This window comes from Typopeltis vanoorti, chromosome 1, assembly GCF_054136105.1.
Source record: "Typopeltis vanoorti isolate ZY-2024b chromosome 1, IOZ_Tvanoo_1.0, whole genome shotgun sequence".
Taxonomy (NCBI): Eukaryota; Metazoa; Arthropoda; class Arachnida; order Uropygi; family Thelyphonidae; genus Typopeltis; species Typopeltis vanoorti.
The window spans coordinates 97,350,134-97,372,027 of record NC_143549.1 but is presented as its reverse complement, the minus strand read 5'-3'; the positions used below and the strand labels follow the sequence as shown (position 1 = coordinate 97,372,027).

Genomic DNA, 21,894 nt, shown 5'->3' with positions numbered 1-21,894 from the left:
AAAATACTTTAACATGCAGAGACAAACAAGTTGTTGTTCCTCTCTATCGAGCCATGATAAGACCCCATCTGGACTACTGTGGCCAATTATGGGCACCAGGGTTGCTTCGTGATGGGGAGGAAGTGGAGAGGATCCAGAGACGAGTGACCAAGATGACAGCAGGTCTGTGGAATGAACCTTATGAGAATAAGTTGAAGATTTGTGGGTTGCAGAGATTGGACGATAGGCGAAGGAGGGGTGATATGATTGAGACATTCAAATTACTGAAGGGTTTCTATAAGAATGATCCAGAAGATATTTTTGAAAATATGACTGATGGTGGGAGGACTAGGGGCCATGCATTGAAGCTGGGCAAGAGCGTGGTTGACAAGGGTGTTAGAGCTAGGTTTTTTACGTGGAGAGTGTTGAATGAGTGGAATAAGCTTCCAGAGTTTGTTGTGGGTGCTACGACCATGAATGAATTCAAGGCAAGGTATGATAGATACTGTGTCAATATCGAATAGTTGTTCTTGACATGATGTTAGGGCCTCCCTCGATGAGTCTGTCGACTCCTTGGAGTTGCCCGGAACAATAATAATAATAATAATAATAATGTTCCTAGAGCCAGAATTGGCGATAACATGAAATCTGCGAATCAGCAACGTCGTCTCTGACATTCGACTTCATAAAGATGTGTCATAGTCTAGGGAGCTTTTTATAGACAACGATAATGCGGTAAATCCTATCCAACCATCTTAAGATGATTGGATAGGATTTACCATATAATCTGCCATAGGTAATGATCTCTTTCACTACGAGAATGTCACTTTTTGTAGCAAATATGGTCAATGGCGCTTCAGAAGAGCATTATATTAAATTCTAATAAATATTTGGATCAGTACAATTCCCTACAGCGAGTTCAGTTTAATATGAACGGAATAATATGACGGTATGAGAAGCACATAATGTAGAATGTCTTGCTCATCTTAGATATATTTCAGATATATCTAAGATATATATAATCTCTGAGATATATTTTGTGAAGAGTGTTCCAGAATTGACTTGTATGAATTGTGATTACTTTATGAAATGTACCATAAAACAAACGCAATTCTAATTTCTGCTGAGGGCACAACTCGTTATGGACTACCATTCTCCAATTTTTTCATTCACGGCAGTGGGTATTAATCTGAAGAGTTCCCCCATAGAGCAGTTGTAAAAATACTTGAGAGGGAATTAAAAAGACAAAGTACTTTTTATTATAAAGAATCAGTTTTTCCTCCAAATTACCCTATATTATCTTATAATGACAATAATCTATTTATCATTCTCAAAATTATGTAAGATTATCGACCGTAAGTTGTCTTAATTCGAATGAAACTGATCAAAATGCGCAAATAAATTTCTGCAACATTCATGTCTTAGGCGCAGATCACAGGAACATAAAGCTAGGTCATAAAAATCATCACAGTCAATACACACACTGTAATCATACACAATACCATTACTATCACACGTTATCATATTCATATATAATATTACCACATATTATTATTAGTCTTCGTTTCAAACATAAACTTGCTTTTGCCGCAATTGCAGTTTTTCTTTTGGTTTTATGTGTAAGATATAAAATAAATTCACTGACGTATTTATTCCTCAAAGGGAGCAGGAGAGGTCGATTACCTAACTTAATGTTTTTATGAGTCACATAAATAATTAGTCCTCTAGAGAGTTCTGGATCAAGACTAGTGAACAGCTAGCCTCAATCTTTAGCAAGACACAGAATAGCTAGCCTATTAGTAACTCTAATTGGCATTTGGGAGGAGAGTACAGCAGACAAGTGCCGCAATCTCGTGTTCCCAAACTCTAACATTATACACATATCGTTGAAATAGCTTGAGCTCTGCAGTCAACTTTCCCCGACATAGCTTCCTGGCAACTGTTGAGCCACCTAAAAACCTCCCACAGACAAGACTTCAACAATGGCTTGCACTATACCCGGAGAACAATACTGGTATTCCAATACCCGAACATCTTCCACGTGGTGCCCACTTAGACTGGAATGCTTGGAAAAGCTTCAATGCACTGCGAACGACAAGACGCTGCAAACAAAACCTAATCAAATGGGGCTACCTCGCTCGCCCAGACAATTGTGAGTGTGGGACAACCCAGTCCATGGAACACCTTCTTGTTTGTCCTTTCTTCCATCACCTTGCACAAAAGAGGACCTTATATCCTGCACAGAAAGAGCAGTTGATTGTGCAAGATACTGAAGGAACATTTGACCATATTTTTTGTTTATAAGTTATGTATAGTTTCCTTTTTTCATATTTAATTATTATTTCCCTGTATAATTCACCTATCAAATCTAAGCTGATCTCATTGTAATGTATCCTAATTTGTTGTAAATAATGTTGTACCACTTACTTACTACTGTACCACTTGTGTTTGGATACGAAATTAAAAAAAAAAAGTCAACTTTCTCGAGTTTACCAAATTAAAAACCGGATTTTTTGGGGGAGAAAAACTTACTGCTTCATGCCAAAGATCGACTAACTAGGGAACCGGTCGAAGAAATGCTTAGAAGAGCCTTTCTTCGGGCTGCCTAGCGTAACAGATACAAATTCTATTTCCATTGATGTAAGATTTGAATTTTAATTACTCTTTCGTATTTTGAATTTCAATATACCATTTCATAAATTATCCATGTATTATTCAATTAAAATTAGATTTATAAGTAATGATAACGGAGTTTAGTAATAACACTTAAAGAAATCTCAAGAAGAAAGCAAGTGTAAATTAAAAAGGAATATCCAACAAGACTCGTCTAGTGACTGTATTTAATTTTAACAACCATTCTTTGAGGATCACAAGTAAAAAGAGACATCCCCTGTCGTCACAAAATTGAATCCCTCTCAGTACAAAAAGTAAGATGTATACTCTATACTTTAGAGTCTAGAGAGTTCTGAGACAAACTAATTAAGTTAAATAATACTTAAATTATTTAAGGATCCTCCGTAGCTCAGTCAGTATAGACGAAGCCTTTTGGCCGGAAATACCTGGGTTTGATTCCCGTGAGGAACGTCTATCTGATCTTTTTCGACTAAAGGTGAGTTAACCGGTCTCATACAGAGGTGGATGGTTTAACTTCCAGTAACTCAGATTTTTCATCCCTCAAAAACAGGCAAATCGGACCCATGAACACACACACAGCTAAAGTCATAAAATATACTACTAAGGAGGGCAACGAGAAACCACCTTGCCTTCGTATGGTATAACACATGTTCTTTACACATAAAAGAACATGTGTTATATGACTGCTTTGAGCAATTTATTGTAGCATTTAAGTTTGCTCTACCATCTACTCATATATTGCACATTCATTATTTTCATATTCGTCTGTCGTACTTAAATGGCGTTCTACTGTAAATAATTTTACCTAATTGATGATTAGGAAACAAAAATGAAATTAAAGTCACCTTACGTGATGGAAATGGGATAACATTTAGCCTATGAGTAATGGAAGTAATTTAAATTTCATTTTAGAGGAAGATATGGAAAAGATTGTATCTGTGCTGCTAGATGGCGAAGAGTACGAGCTGATGATTATCGACCATCCAACTTGTGCAGACATAACGGTAAGTAATTAATAATCCTGAAAAAATAACACTCAGGTGTATTACTCTAATTTCTCCAGGGATTTTACATTAAGAACGTTTTATTTGATTTATATCTTAAACATCACAAATGTAGCCATAGAAATGAGTTTTAGTTTAGTCTCAAGATACACTCAAGGTCGCATCTCGTATGCGTTAATACTCTCAGATCAATACCTTACCTTAGAATGTTATAGTTCATCTGCAACCCTCTTCTTTTTCCTTTCCACTCAGTTTCTGTAAATCTATTGAACGGATATTTGCAAACATTCAACAATTTCTTGCGAAAACAATTTTAAGTTATGCACTCGAAGGTTGTTATGGACACAAACTGAACTTTTTTCTCTCCAAACTATTGGAAGTTGTCATGAAAACCATTGCATATATTAAATTTTATGCTTCAGTATTGTTACTCGGGGAAGCGAAAAATTGAATATCATCAGAATTTACCTTTCGTGGAGACTTAATAATGTCGCGAGGCATCAGAAGAAAGACTAAATTCCAAAGGGTATAACATGTTTTTATCAAGTCGGCAATAAACTTATTTCTCTAAATAGGTTACAGAGGAAGCTTTTTCCTCTAGAGAAAATAAGCTTGCTTTGCATTCTTCTAGTTTCGTCATCCTAGTGTTCTGGTGAGTCTTTCGTTCCCTTCTAATCCTCTTACAGAAGAGGAAATCCTGTCACAAAAATAGGTTAATCAAGTATTGGCTTTATCCAGTGGATTTATCCAATTTGACAAAATAACTCTGATTAATTGATTATCTTTTATTTATTGTGATGCTAGCGATCTAGAGAATTAGGATTAGTTCGATCTCCTGACAAATGACAGGACTTACTAGCTGTTTTTCTTTCTGGTTATTAGGTCGAATCTGAGAAACAAAGAAAAAAACTTTGTGGGTTATAACTTCCTTGTTCAGCTAATCTCTCTCTCTCTCTCTCTCTCTCACACACACACACACACACACACACACACACACACAAATTCCTTCTATCATGAATCTTCCATCCTCTTTTTTCACCAATCTTCTATCATTCCATCACCTTCTATATAAGCATTTTCCATAGTATCAAAGGATACAAACAGATAATTTCCTTGATAATTTTTTTTTATCTGTGATCGTTTATTGATGTTCTCTTTCTTCTTGACTTCGATCTTTTCCTGTAATAAGAAGAATGTTGCTTTAAAAATAATTGCACGTTCATTAATGACCATATTCATTAAATATAAACTCACAATCGTGCTCAAATGAAACTAGTGCCGTCTTTAGGCCAATAAATGGTATAAAAGTGGAAAATCTTAACTATGAATACAGGGCACTCTGTAAGCAAGAATTTCTTATACGAATTGGACTCAAGGATGATTATAGCGTATTTACGAAATTATACAATTCACAAACAGAGTTCAGGTTTACTGATCTTGATAAATTCCAACAGTCATCGGGAATCTAGTCAACGATGCCAAACTGCTGTCTGCTTCATTTTGCTTTCAATGCATTTTAGATATATTTCGGAAAATGTGTAAGCGTCAATTAGATTCGTTTTGCCAGTCAGCCCATTGGAAATTCCAGAAGAAAATTATTTTGAGAGACTTATTCTGGAATTTTTCATTCAAATTAGGTATTTTAAACTTCTTACAAAATTTTGTTGAGTCATCCCAGTTTTTGCTTTAGTCAGATCATTTACAGCGGCACAAATGTTATAAAGATGATATATTACAATAATCTTGTTCTTCCTGTGTGAAATTTGTTAAAATTTTTTTTTTTTTTTGGATTTAGAATGTTTACAAAAATATGTGCGCGTGACTGAATTTTGGTTTCTGTTAGATCATTTATGGGCAAATATTTTTGAACTAATATTAAAGCTTTCGCACTTTTAATTCAATTACAAATTTTCTCTCTACTAAAATTTGCCAAGTCGATTCGGTTTTATTTTCAGACTTATTATAGTATAAAAACTGGATAGAATAAAATTATATATATAGAGTAAATAAAACAAATGCAAATAGAATTATCATAAATGGCTGTAAACGTTTGAGTCATTCTTCAGATATTTACAAAAGTTACGCTATTGAAAGAATTGCTTGAGGAACATAAATTTTTCGCATACTTCACAATACTTCTTGAGACAGGCAAATGAAATATCAATAATCAGCAGTCGAAATTCAATTGGTAGTTTTAAATTTTATTATATGTAAATAATTATTAGTGTGCATAAAAATGTTATTGTTTATTTCGTTGTACTGGTAGTGCATTGCTGTAAAGTAAACTCATGGTTAAACCACACTACTTTAGCTTCTAGATTGTTAAATTAAAGATTATTCAACTTTTTCAGGTATAGTTTCATTTTAATGGCAAAACTATTTGAAATAATAATAATAATAATAATAATAATAATAATAATGATGATGATGATTTAGTTATACTTTCTTTATCCATCATAATTGGACTATTTTTGTTTCCAAAAGATTTGAACCAACAACAGCAAACATTTTCGACAACAGATGTCCTTTAAGAGTGTGTTTCATTATCTTTGTTCTTAAGATAATGTGATAACAGAGATAATGAAAAACACTCTTAAAGGACATCTGTAATCGTTTCCTTACTTAATTATTTTATGATCAAATCTTTGTTCTTTATTAAAATTACTGACATTATTATTATTTTCTCCATTACAGTCTTTGGATGAAGCATATGCCGAAGCAGATGCATACGTAGTGGTCTACTCTATTACGGAAAGAAGCACTTTTGAAAAAGCTGTCGACATTCTGTTTCACCTGCGAGATAAAGGTTACACCATGACTAAAGCTGTTATTCTAGTAGGAAACAAATCTGACCTCGTTAGGACAAGAGCCATTTGCACAGAAGGTAAAATTACTGTTATGTTATTAAACATCAACTCTCTCTCTCTCTCTCTCTATGAAACTATACAATTTTCCAAGACATTGACAATTAAGCAAACGCAGACTTTCTGTACGAGTTGCCTTGGTATTGCATTACTTAAAGATACAAACACCAAGGATTCTTCATCTTCAACTATCATTAATACTTCCGAATATGGTGTTTACTCGCTTGGTATTTATTTCTGAACTCATATCATCAGAGAGCAAAAACAGAAATCCAGCATAACTCAGCCAGCCAATGCTTGCTTGGCTCTATTGTACATCGGCAACATTCCATTTCAGAGCTTGAGGAATTGCATCATACACGGAACTTTTCCTATCTAAAATTCGATCAATGGTAAAGGTTCATATGCTATTAAATGAAGTTGGCATTATGAAATAATAAAGTGATGATAAAAATAAAGATTCCAAATTACATATAAATCTTCATCCAGGAAAGTATTTTACATATCATCCGAACGCTATACAAATTTATTATAAAAATTTACCAAGAAAAGATTATTAATATTTCAACATATCCAACATTCTTTAATAAATTGAAATCCGTACATTATTAAACTTTTTCACTGTTTTGTGTTTGGAGATCTGTTATTCCTGAAAAGCCAAGCAATATTATAATATGAGCAACCACTAGTGAAGACGCAAGAAAATGTTAATAAAATAAATTGCAAGTTAAAGTACATGAGACAAAGGGGAAGAAATATATTGCGTGTAATGCTACCTCAGGCCAACGATGTGTATTATTACAAAACTAAGGTGATAGACCAATTAAGTATTAATGTATGTTGCTCATATTACTCAAAGAATCACCGGACGTTGCCATAGTGATAAAGTGAGCTGTATGAATGAAACATTGTCAATAATACATCGGAGAAAATTTCTTGGGAAAAAACTTAGAAAATATAGATAGATGCTGCGGGAGGACAATAAATTGATGTATGAAGTGGGAAAGGATGTGGAACATTAAGGAAGGTGTTGGTATCGTCAAAGATGGTATAATGGGTATCCGAAGGATTAAAGTATCTCGAGAGACTCACTAAATATAATGAAGAGATCAAAGAGTGGCACTTTTAATGGTTATTAGTGATGAGTCTGGGATTAGCGAAGCACAACAGCGAAACACGCAGCTTCTTATGGAAAAGGCTTTTGTAACATACGAAGTACGAGACGGCGATGAGGAAGGAAGTTTTTAATAGCAACCATTACTTCAGACAGACGACGGAAGAAAGAAGAATGTACGGAGATATTGCGAAACTAAACTAACGCCTTTTGTCGACGAATGCATTGTCCATAGAGATGAATAAAGGTAGAAAAAAAATAAAGTAATGTTAAAGAGAAATGCCAAATGTTATTTTATTTGCTTATGAATTAAATTTTACATCGATAACAACCATTTCATATAACTTCATATTTAGTTATGAAAATGTGTAGTAGAATGTGCACAATTTAGAAACTAACTACTGTATTGTACGTCGACAAAAAAAAAAAAAAGAATTCTAGAGATGTTAAAATGGAAGGAAGTTCGCATTTTTCGTTCGTGCGCGCGCTTTAGTTCCCACGAGGGAATATGAAAAAGAAAGATAGGAAATTGAAGTGCGATGCGTGAGTCAAGATGCAATTTGATGTTCTTGCATTCAGAAACTGGGAAAGGCCTAACGGCGATTGAATATAAGCTACTTCTCCTCAGAAAGTGGATTAATCCCCGAATTTTCACCTTCGTTCATTACCTAGTCAGATAGCAATTCTTTGGGATTTCCTCTAGGATTTACTGTAGGATTTTGCTTCGAGAAACCTGACTATTCGGGAAGCGAGGATGGGAGCGTAATAGAGGAAGTATGTACGGTATCTCTAAGACCAGAGATACCAGTATGAAGTAATATAGATGACGAAGATAAAAAAAAAAAGGCAGTTAAGACATTTATTAGATTTTTAGATCTTTGGAAGTTGATTTATTAATAAGAAAGGTGGTACTAATAATATTTATTTATATCATTCATTAACGAAATTATTAAAGTGAATCTTTTTGAGTTACTTTTGGATAGTTGCTATTAATTAAGTGGAATTTATTTAATTTTATATGTATTTATAAAATTGATTTCCTGGATACTCGCTAGTATTTTAAATATATGTCTCTATAGTTAAGTTTGATAATCCATTAGATGCAGAATTTTTTTTAATTAAGTTTTTTTGGAAATGGAATCTTAGTGTTTATTACTTGTAAGTTATCGTATAATAAAAAGCTATATGGAGGATAATTACTTCAAATAATATAAATAATAATAAACAATTTTCTAATAAGATTTACAACATAAGTTATCATAATGCTGTAAAATCCGTTGTATCCATTCGATAATAACGTAATTAGTTTAAGCTAGTTATTAATGTACTCTTATTAATTATATATAGCATAATTAGATAATGTATTTGTGAACCAACAATAATTAATATTCTAATTCAATCTTTATAGTTCACGTTTTGAAGTAGCTTATTCACGTTAGGCTTACAAGTGCAGATACTATATTTGGTATTGTCTTAGACATGAAATAAAAACATAAAAAGTTTTAAACATAAGATATACTTGTAAATTGTTAAATGCGGTTTTCAATAAATGGTATTCATTTATAATTTCTATTCACATTCTGAATTCTAAAATGACGAACGAATAGATAGGTTTAACGAACGACTTTGAAATTGCGATAGAACAATTCTTTAAATATTGATCCTTATAAAGCTCTGATCATAGCAAGAGGGTAACAGCAATAGCCGAGCCGCAGTTAGAACTTTATTGGCTACAGCATTGCCATCCATTACCCTCCCTGGGTCTGGATTAATCAGTCAATCCCTTCTTTATTGATAGTCCTTATATAAGGACTGGCTTAAAGGGGCGAAGCAAGAATGCTTTTTATCTTTCCCGTTATCTGTAGAGGACAGTGTAGGGATAAGGTGTTATTGAGCTATTAAAGCTCTGATCATAGCAGGAGGGTAACAGCAATAGCCGAGCCTCAGTTAGAGCTTCATTGGCTACAGCATTGCTATTCATTACCCTCTCTTCTTCATTGTTCTTAAAAGAATTAGGAGATGGAATGAGTCCTTGACTCTTTGTCCCGTCATCTGAATGAAGAAAATCTGTGTGGATGAGATGTTATTGAGCTAAAAGCTCTAGTCATGGCTGGGTAACGGCCATAGCCGAGCCTCAGTTAAAACTTCATTGGCTACAGCATTGTCACCCTGGAAGTCCTATAAAGGACTAGTCCCTACCCCCCCCTCTTCTTCATTGATATACAACGAGCAGGCTGTACTAGTTGCATGATATAAAAAATAAAGGTGTATTATTTAATTCTCTTGATATAAAAATAACAAATAAAATCCAAAAGTTAAACATTTCTTAATTGGTATATAACTTAATTTTTTATTTCACACACACACACACACACACACACACACACACACACACACACACACACACACACACACACACACACACACACACACACACACACATATATATATATATATATATATAAACAGTAAAAAATAGAGATTCTATCACTGATAAATTAACTATTCTCATGAAAGACTTAATTTTTTTTAATATTTTAGAAGTATAAATTTTGCTAAGTCATATATATTTTAGAAATTTATTTAATTTGAATACTGTTTCTGGCAAATGATAATAATCGATATTTTAAATATATTTATCTAGGTTTTTAAAAGGCTAGAGATCACATTATTGTGCTGTAGTGATAGTTTTATTGTGATTGTTTATAATAACTAAAATATTTTTACTCTGGATTACTTGCAGTTACATAATAAAATATTTTTTTATTTAATTTCTTTTTCAGAGGGCAAATCCGTAGCCTGTACATACGAATGTAAATTTATTGAGACTTCAGCAGGAATCAACCATCAAGTGGACGAGCTGTTAGTTGGAATTGTCACTCAGATACGTCTCAAAATTGAACAACAAGCAGAGATGAAAGAATTTGCTTCCCCTACCAAACCGGTGAAAAGGCGTAGTAAAGGGTCTTTAGGTTCGAGCTATCGTGCTAGAGGTCTTCTCAATAAATTCTTCGGCAAAGGCCGCCTTAAGTCGAAGTCATGCGATAACTTACACGTTTTGTGATGTTCTTAAATCCATGGTGTTTAATTTTTTTTAAACATCAATTTACAATGCTTTTTACCAATGTTCCTTATTCGTTTATTTTTCACCACAAATTATGCTTGATATCACGCTGTGGTATTTGTTCTATTTATTCAATAAGAACTTGAATATTTTCTCTAAATAATCTATTTGATTCTCAATATGTGAAGAATGATAATGAAAAAAATTCTGCTCCTTCGATATGGTTGGAATTCCAACATTTTGTTACGTTTATAACAATGGATGTTATATTATACCTTAGCTTTGCACGTGCTCAATAGCCATCCTCAACTATCCGTGTCTAGATCATTATCCTCTAGCTTTCCTTAAATTACTTAGCTGTATAAATCCGCGTTTGTTTTTATTTTGTGGTTTAAATATCTTTAGAAAGCAACATGTACTGTGTATGTTACAATGTTACGAAAACTGTATTATTAAGAATTCAATAATGTTATTATGAAAATGCCAAGTGACATTGAAAGCAGAAGAATAAGAATATATTTTTAAATTATTGTTTTGTAAAAAAATAAAATTTAATTTATAAGAATTTAATTATGTTTGCTACCAAGCCAGAATGAAAAGTGTGATACTGAAAATATTATTTGGAATAATAGCAAAATTTATAGAATTTACAGAATAAATGGAGAGAATGATGTTTGGATTAGTATTTTATAATGTTTGTTACTGGAAAAGAGGACTTTTTATCCATTTTGGGCAAATGATAATAATCGAATATAAGAAAATTAATTTTGTAATAAATAGTGATTATGTTAACTGAAAGAATTTATAAAATAATTTTATAGCATTCAGATGATATTTTCAAGCCGTTTTAACACATAAACGGCACATCCATCAAGCTCTTTGAAATCTATTTTTATTTTAGAGAACTTGTTCCTAAAATTATGCCGCAGATTTAAACAAGGCCTTGTTCACTCCACTTATTAATAACCGGTGTGACAGATGATAAACAGTCTCCGAATCAATCTCATTTTTACTCAAGACAACTCATTCTATTAATAAACATAAAAATAATGTAACTTAATAAAACGTAAATATATACCCATTTTTATATTATATTAATTTTATACTCAATAAATGCAGGACCACTTTAGGTAAATTTTTTTAAAAAAATTCAGTATTTGTTCTCTTAGCAAAAATATCATGGCTAACATGCACAATTGCGGCAATATATATTTAACAAGAAATTAGGACAAACTTGCAGCGTCTTAATTTATGTTCAGAATAATAATTCGTTTTAAATTAGTGACGAATTAATGTGTATCAAGTGCTGCTCTGAAATCCAATCTTATAAGTCAAACTATTTATATTTATTATTTGCATACTAACGAAGCTCAAACCACTGCATATTTGATTAAAAGCGTGTCTGTAATATTTTGGAATTGTTGAAGTAAACGCATATTATATGACGTCATACATCAGACTATAACTGAATATTTCATTAGATGGGTCATAATGTTGAACTAGAAGAACTTTGTTGTGTGACGTCATATATCAGAAGAGAATGTAGATAGCATATTTGATTAAAAGCGTGTCTGTAATATTTTGGAATTGTTGAAGTAAACGCATGTTATATGACGTCATACATCAGACTATAACTGAATATTTCATTAGATGGGTCATAATGTTGAACTAGAAGAACATTGTTGTGTGACGTCATATTTCAGAAGAGAATGTAATGTTTAGATAAACTCAGGATAATCCATTAAGAGAAATACACTACACAAATAAAAATATATTCCTTCGTCATTAAAAATAGATAACAAAAAGAGAGTTAATTAGGAATACTCTATTTAATACGAAAGTGCTTGATTTTCTTATAGTAATAAAGAATATTTAACTTGTATATAGAAATATCGAACGTGTGCCTTAAATTTAGCCAAATCTCTGGTGGAAAACGCAAAGAAAAGAGGATTAAATTGGTGTAATAAAGAGAGAGAGAGTGTTTTCTATTGCACATCAGTGAACAATGCGATTAAAAATGACATACCCTTAAGTGTATTAACCGAGATTACCATTATTTTGATTTTTATATTAATCATAAAGTTTATTTCATCCGTGGACACCAAATTTGTTTATTTTTAGGAGAGTTAAACAGAATATTTTATTATTCTTTTGTTGTCTTCTCTAAAACTCTCAGTTAATGGTGATGTATTATACCATATACGAAGCATGTCCTCAATAAAGAACTCAAGAACATGGTTTTATGTATTTAATGTTGTATGCAGCTTTATTGTTAGAATGGTCAGATGGGAGGGCGAATGATTCTTGTTATAGTTGATTTATTGGAAGTGAACAGAAATGCTAGAATATGACATTATAAATTTGACATTAGACGTAATAAAAAATTGAGTAATTATAAAAATGACATTATGAGCATGAAAGATGTGCTTAACAATCCAATTTCCAACTATTGTTAATTATGACCGCTCTAAGCATTTTGTTAATTATGTGTGTTCTCTGGCCGGTTTGGCTGGTGTGCGAGAGTAAACACCTTAAAAAAGTTTTATTGTCTTCGAGGGATTCTGTCGCAGGTCTTGCTAGACACAGGGTGACGGCTACAGAGGGAAAGCACAATCAAAACGATCTGGGGTTCGAATCCTGACAGAAACATGGACATTTATACGTGCTTCTTCTAGTATGAAATGAGTTGGTGGATCTCGTATGGAGACAGTAAGTTCACCTTTTCAGGAATTGTTCTCTCTTTTCTTTTTGATTTCTCTTGTAAAACAAATGTTTATAGAGGACACGCAGTTATCTGAAATATCATACAATAAAAATACAAGGGGTAGATTTTTTGCTTAGAGAGTGGTGAATGAGCGTAATAGGTTGCCACAGTCAGCTGGGAGTGCTTTGTCTGTTAAAAGGTTCAAAGAAAGGTACGTAGATTATGTGGATAGTTTGGGTCTCCCCCAATCAATGAGTCTTCGAACTCCATGGAGGTGCCTGTATAATAATAATAATAATAATAATGCTTGAATCAATACAGAGAAGAGCAATTAGACTTCTTAATGACCATCACTTAACAACTCACTCCTCCCAGTTTCACACAGACGTTTGGTTTCAGCAATATGTATATTCTACAAATATTTCCACGGGAAATGTTCATCTGAAAAAGCATCGATAATTTCCCCCTTAGTACTAAGTTCGTTTGAACACGTGCAGCTTCTGCTCAACATCCCTTCACAGTGCGCCTTGAAACCCACAGAACAAGTCTCTTTTCTTCCTATTTCATCCCTACTACTATCCCAAAGATACTACTATAGTTCGCCCACCGATTTGAGGTCCCTCGACACTTCTGCGCATGTCAGAAAAAGGAGAATCCATTCCGATAATAGGGTAATCAGTCTGTCTTCTGGGATGTAATAATAAACAAACTGAGTTTATTTATTATTACATGTCGGAAAATTTAGCTTTTCTTTTACGAACATTGCTGTTTTTAAAGTGTAACTATTTTGCTTGTATAACAATTGGAAAAATGTACGTAGAGTGTTAATACGTGCAAATACTGCGTTCTACATAAAAAATGTCACTTTGCTCCATGAGTTTCCTTTTATTCTGGGACTTTTTAAAACAAAATCCGATTTCATGAAGTATTTTCCTTAAAGTTTCTCTTTTCCAAGGAAAATTAATTTTTTCTTTAAGCACAGGAATCAATTTCGGAACAGTTGGCACTCTTTTCTCGACCACGTAAAATTCGTGAATAGCTCTTCTTATAGCGTCTACATCGAAATCATTCAAAGCTACGGTTTCGATGGTTTTCTTTCTCTGGCGCTTTTTTTAGGAGATTTAAATTTTGGCTTACCTTCACCTTTTGATTCCCTACGAATTCTTTTAACAGTCGACCCCGATACGCCCACAATTGCACTTGCACGTTTTATGACTTGAGAAAGGGGAACAAGAAGACGGCCTTCTGACGATTCTTTTTCGCAGAATGTCAGCACATTATTCAATATTCTTTTGCAAGCGCTACTGAAACGTGTTGACTGTACTGGATCCATCATACAAATTAATAATAAAAAAATAATGCAAAAAGAGAACAACAAAAATCAAGCTAGTACTAGACAGCGACAGACAAGAAAGCACGTGATTTCGCATGTTGGCGACCAATTCGTACATCCTTCATTTCTTTCTCCCCTTCAGCATGAATCGACTATTCTTGGCACCAAGCCAAGAAGGGATCTAGAAATGGTGGGCGAACTATACTAATAATACTTCCCAAATCACTATCCATACACGGTACTAACGTATTATAGGTTAATTAACCAACCTCTCGCATATTGGATCAACATAAAATAAAATAGAAAAAAATCGATAGTGTTCCACAAAGGATTCCTGTTGTGGTTGTTGTTCAGGCTACGTATAAGTTGATACACTATTTATTTAATTGTTAAAAACGCAACTCACTTCAGCATTGTTATTTTTAGTATAGTAAATATGACTCACCTCATTTCGTTTTGCAAACGGCTTGTGGTAAGTTATTCAGAGTGAAATGTTCGACGATAATAACCAGACAACAAAATTAAATATGATAGATACTTCGCTAAAGATACTCATATCTTTAGCGAAGTTCTTATAATACTGTTACAAATTGAACAAGTTCATTAAATCTGAAGTATTAAAATTATCGAATCAGCTGAAGGTAAACTAGCAAATATAACCACAACTCGATGTGAAGAACTAGAAACAAAGTTTAAATGTCATCTGAAGCAGAAGATCGTTATAACAGACATTGCAAATTGTATGTTTCTCACATTCCCTTTTGTATTGGAATATGTGGTCTCTTATCACGAATGAACATACGTCATAGTAGAGTTTATTCCAACAATGAGCGATTTGTCGCCCGCTAGTAATCACAGTAATGGCTAATTCCAAACGACCATACACCATCAACAATTGCACCATCGTTGATTACATATAATGTTGTTATCGGCAACAATCAGCTGCTTCATCAAGAATTTGAGTGCGGATAATTCAAACGTACAAAAATATCATATTATAGGTTATATAGGATTTTATAAGCCTATTTGAAATTTGCACGATTTCATAGCTTTTATTTATAGAATTTTATAGATATTTATGTAATTAAGAATTTCTAGGTTCTATTTATAGAATGTTATAGATTAATATTGTGTAGGTTAAGTTGTCAGTTATAGAATGCGCAATAAAAAAGGAGAGGAAACGCAACACATTAAAAATTAATGCAGAGAAAAATTAATGGTGAAAACTCATATTTTAATAAGATATTCACATATTGCAACCTGAAACATGCACAAAAAACATCGTTTTTAATAAAGCATGTAAAAAGAAGTAAACGTAGCTGATATTGTTTAGCATATTATAGTGTGTGGCAAGATGAGAGTTTTCGCCACAACGACTGGTTCTCGATTATTAAAACAGGTGCACAAACTACGTGCAGAATTTTGCCATCCTACATGTAGAAATTGATAGAGTCTGTTGATATTTTGATGTTAACCCAGCTTTCGCGATGGAAGCGTGGTAATACCTGAATGTACATTCGTAAAGATGCGACAATAACACATTCTTTCCCATATTATAATCTTTCCCATATTATAATCAAGGTGAAATCTTTTCGAAACATAGACAGATGTGAGTCCATTAATGCAAGTTAGCAAATAACAATCTACGCAGATATCCAATCATATTTCCCGAAATGTCACGCTCGTGTTTATTCTGCTCACACGACGTTTGCTGGCTGAATCTAAAATGTCAATATTACGTGTGGTGCATCTGTGGCACACATGCATAATTGTAATGAGAATGCTTAAAGCGATATAAAATACTAAACAAAAATACGTCTTAATAAACATTACAATTCAAGTTTTCATATTCCTGCTTTTCATTTTTCTCTGAAGCAGTTTGAAACCCATGACGGAAGTTTAAGATGTTAATTCCTCAATGTCGTAAGCGCCCTCTAGTGATGTTGTTTTCCAAATTTCTTACCAAAATTTAGTCCAAGTTGCATTTATTGGCTAATAGTATAAATAACCGTATTCATAATCCAAGGATAATTTGTCAGTAGAATTCAACTAAAGAAATCAGTGATATATCTTCATTCATGTATTTATTTTTCATTTTATGAGAAACATTTCTATTAGAAGAATTACAGTTTTTTTTCCTCTAAAAAAAAAAAAAAAAAAAAATTATTTGCTGTTGCGTTTATTGGAGACTTCAAATCAATTTTAGGCATTGTGTCTATTAAGGAATTAAAAAATCGCTATTTCATAACAAGTACAGTATAAAAAGAAAAATGAAAGGAATGATTGCTTTTTGGTTTGGTTTGTTCATCTTACAATAAAGATGATAATATTGTATACAACTGACACAGAAAAAACAAAATCTGTTATTAATATGCTGAATCAATAGAACTGGAAGAACAAAACAAGAAAGTGTGCACAAATCCTTTTTTAATTCTATAAATTTCTTTTGTATAGTTTCGCACAAAGATGAAACAGTCATTGGAAAGATTCTTAAATTATTTAGTACTCTTTTCTTTCACAGTGTATATGATACTCTTTTGTCCCTATTTTTAATACAAGAGAATTCATACTGGTTTTTATTTCTTAAAATTAGATTTTAATATCACGGCCAGTAGCGATTAAGAATGACCAAACATATAATCATAATATATGTACTGGAATATGCCTGCAACCACAATTGTTTAAAGCATCAGATATATTTGGATAAATTGAGCGTCTGATGAAGGTCATATCACTGGTGATTAGCATGAAGAAAGCCTTCGTAGCTCAGCCGATATCGTCGATGCCCTTTTGTTGAAAAGACCTAGGTTCGAATACCACCTACGATGTGAGGAACCTGTATAAGGGAGACCCGTCAACTAATGGTGAGTAAGTCGGTCTCATACAGAGTTGGAAAAGTTCTTCCTCCCAGAAATTCGCGATTTTCATCCTACAAAAACAAACTGAACCGAATCACGCATGCATTTAAAAGCCATAATGCATTAGTTCTATAGGTGTTTCATTCCTAATTTCAAAATAACAAAACACTTGAAGGAAAAAAACCCGAGTCTTCCATATCCAAAACACTTGCAGAGTTTTAAATAGTGCTCCTACGCTTCAAAGTTATTGCAGCTGTATTTAACACAAAATCAATAATCCATTGTCTCCCATTGCGGACACAAGAGCGCTAAGCTCAGAGAAAACGTATCTCTGTTTCAAATTATGATAATTAGAAGCTGTGTGAGAAATTTAATAGCGTTAACTCTTATTATTATTTGGGTAATAGCATAACAAAAAAAAAGGGAAAAGAAAAACAGCCACGTGGAGACCCATCTATCAAGAGTCCAATTAAGTCCTTATATTTGTTAATGATATAAGAGGAAGATGCATAAGAAATTTAATGGTCGGTCTAGCTCTTACAACACAGTAAGAGATCTTGATCAAATAACCACTCTCTTCAGATATCGGATAATCATTTAAATGAATCCATAACATTTTATCTATTGACCTTCTATACTATATTTTTACCAAACGTTGTTCTCTAACTGATTGTGAAATCTTTGTCGATAGGCATAATTTTGATAATTCCACACAATTAGGAAAACAATACAATGAAATATAATAGATTTGCATGTGAGGTGCGCTAGACCTATCATATATTAATACCATTGATGGTTTAAGATAGAAAATCTGAAAATCATGTTCTAGAGATCGAACAACTTTTAATGATACTTTAAACCTTTATAGGCAAAGTGGGAGGAAGAAATGGTTGTGGCTGTGAATGTTTGAATTTCGGATTAAGTAGCTAAAGCCTATTTTTTAAGTAAAGGAATAAGCCACCTTTTCTTTCCGATATAAAATGTGTATTAACTTAGAAAGAATATATCTAGGCTAAACTTCTTAGAGATACTTGTCCTAAAGTATTTTTCAGGTAATCTTAAATACATTTTAATACTTCACATAAAATGTTTTTTTTTCAACTTAGAAAAAAAAACTGCCTGTTATTCAAATATACTTCCTTCCGCTGTTTACAAACAAATGTCCATTTTCAAAGTAAGTTAGAATTGAGTTGCATATTTATAGATTTATATTCAGAGAATACGTTGGAAACATCACGTAATATTCTCTGTTTGTAAAAGGCTATTTATCAAGTACGCAATTAGAATCTGCCTACACAGGAACTATAAATAACTCGAATAGTTAATCAGCGTATGATGTTGATCAAGTACTACGTACACTAACGTATTCTTGGAAGCGAAACCAGAAATATCTAGAATCTGATGTGTATAAATATTTTCATGAATGTTTCCTGTGCATTGTTAAAATTAACTTGCCATCAACTGTTATTACACGAATTCAAGTTCAGTGGAGCAGAAAGAATCTAAAAATCATTACAAACTTTTGCAAAGAAAAACTTTAATGATAGTCATCTCATTATTTATTTATTTAAAAAAATAAAGGAATTTTTTTTAAAAAAATGTAATTGCTTTCATCTTTCTCTTTACAAGCATAGAATTAACCTCTTCAGCCAGTAACGAAAAATTTTGGCGTCATCAATCATTTTTTACCCGGTCACATCAGCCTTGTGTCGACTGTTATTAAATCACGTAAAAAAAACTACAATTCCAATCTTTATATACGGTAATAGCGATCAACAAATCCTTCATCTACGTGTTCAGAGTGCGGAGGATCGCTAGGGCAAAATCAATCGAAAAGAATGAAAGGGAAAAAAAAGACAAAAAAAAGACAGTTTGGGAAAAATGGAAATAAAAAGAAATGGTATTTGATGATTATATAATTTGCATCTTTTATTCTTTTGAATAATATATTTTTTTAGAAACGTATCATCCTTACTTATATATATTCAAATATCAGCTTTATCTAGTTTATCAAGGAATATTTTTTTTAACATGTAGTTGTTTATGCAGTTTGTATTTTCGCGACATTTATATATCAAATGATATATTTTCCAGCATAGTTTGCTTGGTTGTTGGAAGAACCAGTGTTTTTCCCCGTTATATCGTACTGCCAGAAATTCACTAATATGCCTTTCTAGTTTCTTTAAGATTAATTGAATGTACTTCCTCTGCTACCAACAAGCTGGGCATATCTTCACTGTCACTGTATGTTCACGAAATTAGATGATTCAAATTTATTATGTGTAGTAGAAAGCGCGAATTCTTCTTTCAATTAAACTGTGTAGTATATGTTTACTAACAACGAGTATTCGTTTAACTTGGCGTTGTAAAAATTGAAGATGAAGAAAGGAAAGATATCTTTAATGGCACGTTATTATCTCGTCCAAAAAATCCCAGTGTGGAAATTCCTCTGATAATTAAATCCCAAAAGGCAATTTATCAACTTTTTCCCTAGGCAATACGTAGAAGCTATAGACAATCTAAGTAGCTCAATGATATATTATTAAAAGAGACAAAGAAAGAACGAAAGAAATTGCTTTCTCTATGAAATTTCGCACGCAATTTGTATACGTGACAATGAAGCTTAGATACTTTGCAACTCAGAATTAATGACATTTTTAAAAGCAATAAAAATTTAATATTTCATAACATTTCAAGATATCTTAAATTTATTATTTAATCATTTTTAAATCGTCACTAAAATTCCTTACTTAATATTTAATCATCTGTTTAAAAACATCTTATCATGTCATACAAAACTGACACATCACCTTTATAAAAACGTTATAACCATTAGCTCTTTAAATCATCAACATGCTGTGCATGCAAATCTCAAATTTCAATATTGCCACTGATTACTCTTGAGCAATATCTGTTTGTGAGTCGAGAAACAAATCCTTACATATTAAAAGATACTTCAATTTCTATAGGGCTCAAAAACAGGTATCGTACCGCCGAATGAGTACCCAATTGAGAATGTAAATGCAGATTGTTGTAGCACAGATCCCAAAGAAAATAAATATCGGAACTATTTTCCTCAAAAAAAAAAAATAAATAAATAAAAATAATAATAAAAAAAAATCTGGTTGAGAACACCAGTTCTTGTTTAATGTGTGAAGTCAAGCAAACTTAGACCTAATTGGGAGGGTAACCACCTGGAAACTTTTTTTTGTTTGTTTTTTTGCAATTATCCTGACATCAAGCCTCTCCTGGCGTAAACACATCACAACCATTGCATCCTAAGTTTCTAAAAACACTAGGATTTCTCTTTCTCTCAAGACGTTACTTTACAGCTGAACAGCTGTTAACCTTATAAAAATCACAAATCCGCCTAGCTATTGAATACTGCTCTCGCATGGGGGGGGGGGGCTCTAAAAACCTCCAAAAATGCTTGACTCAATACAGAGGAGCTAATAAGACTTATTAATGACCTATCCTAACAAACTCATTCCCCCACTTTCGCACAGACGATCGGTCTCTGCACTATGTGTATTCAACAATATTTCCATGGAAATGCTTTTCCCAAGTATAATATAAATCTTTTCCCAAGTATAATATAAATCTTTTAAATCAAATGTAAACAAGTTCCTCCTTTCCCAAACTACTAAAAAGTCCACACAAAGGACCGCTGCATGAGCATATAATTACCAATAACGATGTAGAAATAAGAATGACGCAGACTCAGTAGAGATTTGGCTTACCTCATATGTCCTTGAACAACAGATTAATTGTTGCGTGCTGACTTACGTTCCTTGATATATTAATGCAGAAATAGTCTTGATAAATTGCTTTCCGTTGTTTTTCCTATGTCTATACCTTCATGGGGTAAGAGAGAACAGAAATTACATTATGCACTAACGAAACATGTACGACGTATGTACATTTCTGCGTGTACATTATTTGAAATGTTATTAGCTTCCTTTATGTGAGTAAAGTTATTCTCAAAACAACGCTGCCTTTTTCTTTATACTAGTCGTGAACCAAACTATTTTCATATGTGTAGAAACACAGTAATGTACTATTTTTTTATTGTTGCATTTATGTTTAAAAACCGCCTCTAAATGACTTTAATTCCTAAAAGTGAATATTAGGCTGGTCAAAGTGCTTCACAATCAAAGCGTTAGAGATCAAATATGCCGATTTCACGGAAAGATGGAAGAATCTGCATAATGGATCAAAAGGGGATAGGAGAGAGTGCCGAGAAAGGTTGGGGTTTATTTATGGCGACGATATTTACTTTTAGTGCGTTTACAGCTATAGAAATGCGTGCCACAACACTGCGTACTTTAAGTCTAAATCCT

At 32.8% G+C, this 21,894-nt stretch overlaps 1 protein-coding gene across 1 annotated transcript in view; it reads left to right on the top strand.

Moving 5' to 3' along the window:
• Positions 1 to 10,659, top strand: part of LOC150110240 (uncharacterized) — a 98,354-nt gene extending 87,695 nt beyond the window's left edge. The window contains exons 2-4 of the mRNA XM_090394150.1: positions 3,526 to 3,617; positions 6,312 to 6,501; positions 10,379 to 10,659. Of these exons, the coding sequence (XP_090250276.1) occupies positions 3,526 to 3,617; positions 6,312 to 6,501; positions 10,379 to 10,659 (563 nt within the window). The remainder of the gene's footprint in view (positions 1 to 3,525; positions 3,618 to 6,311; positions 6,502 to 10,378) is intronic.
• Positions 10,660 to 21,894: the final 11,235 nt, after the last annotated feature.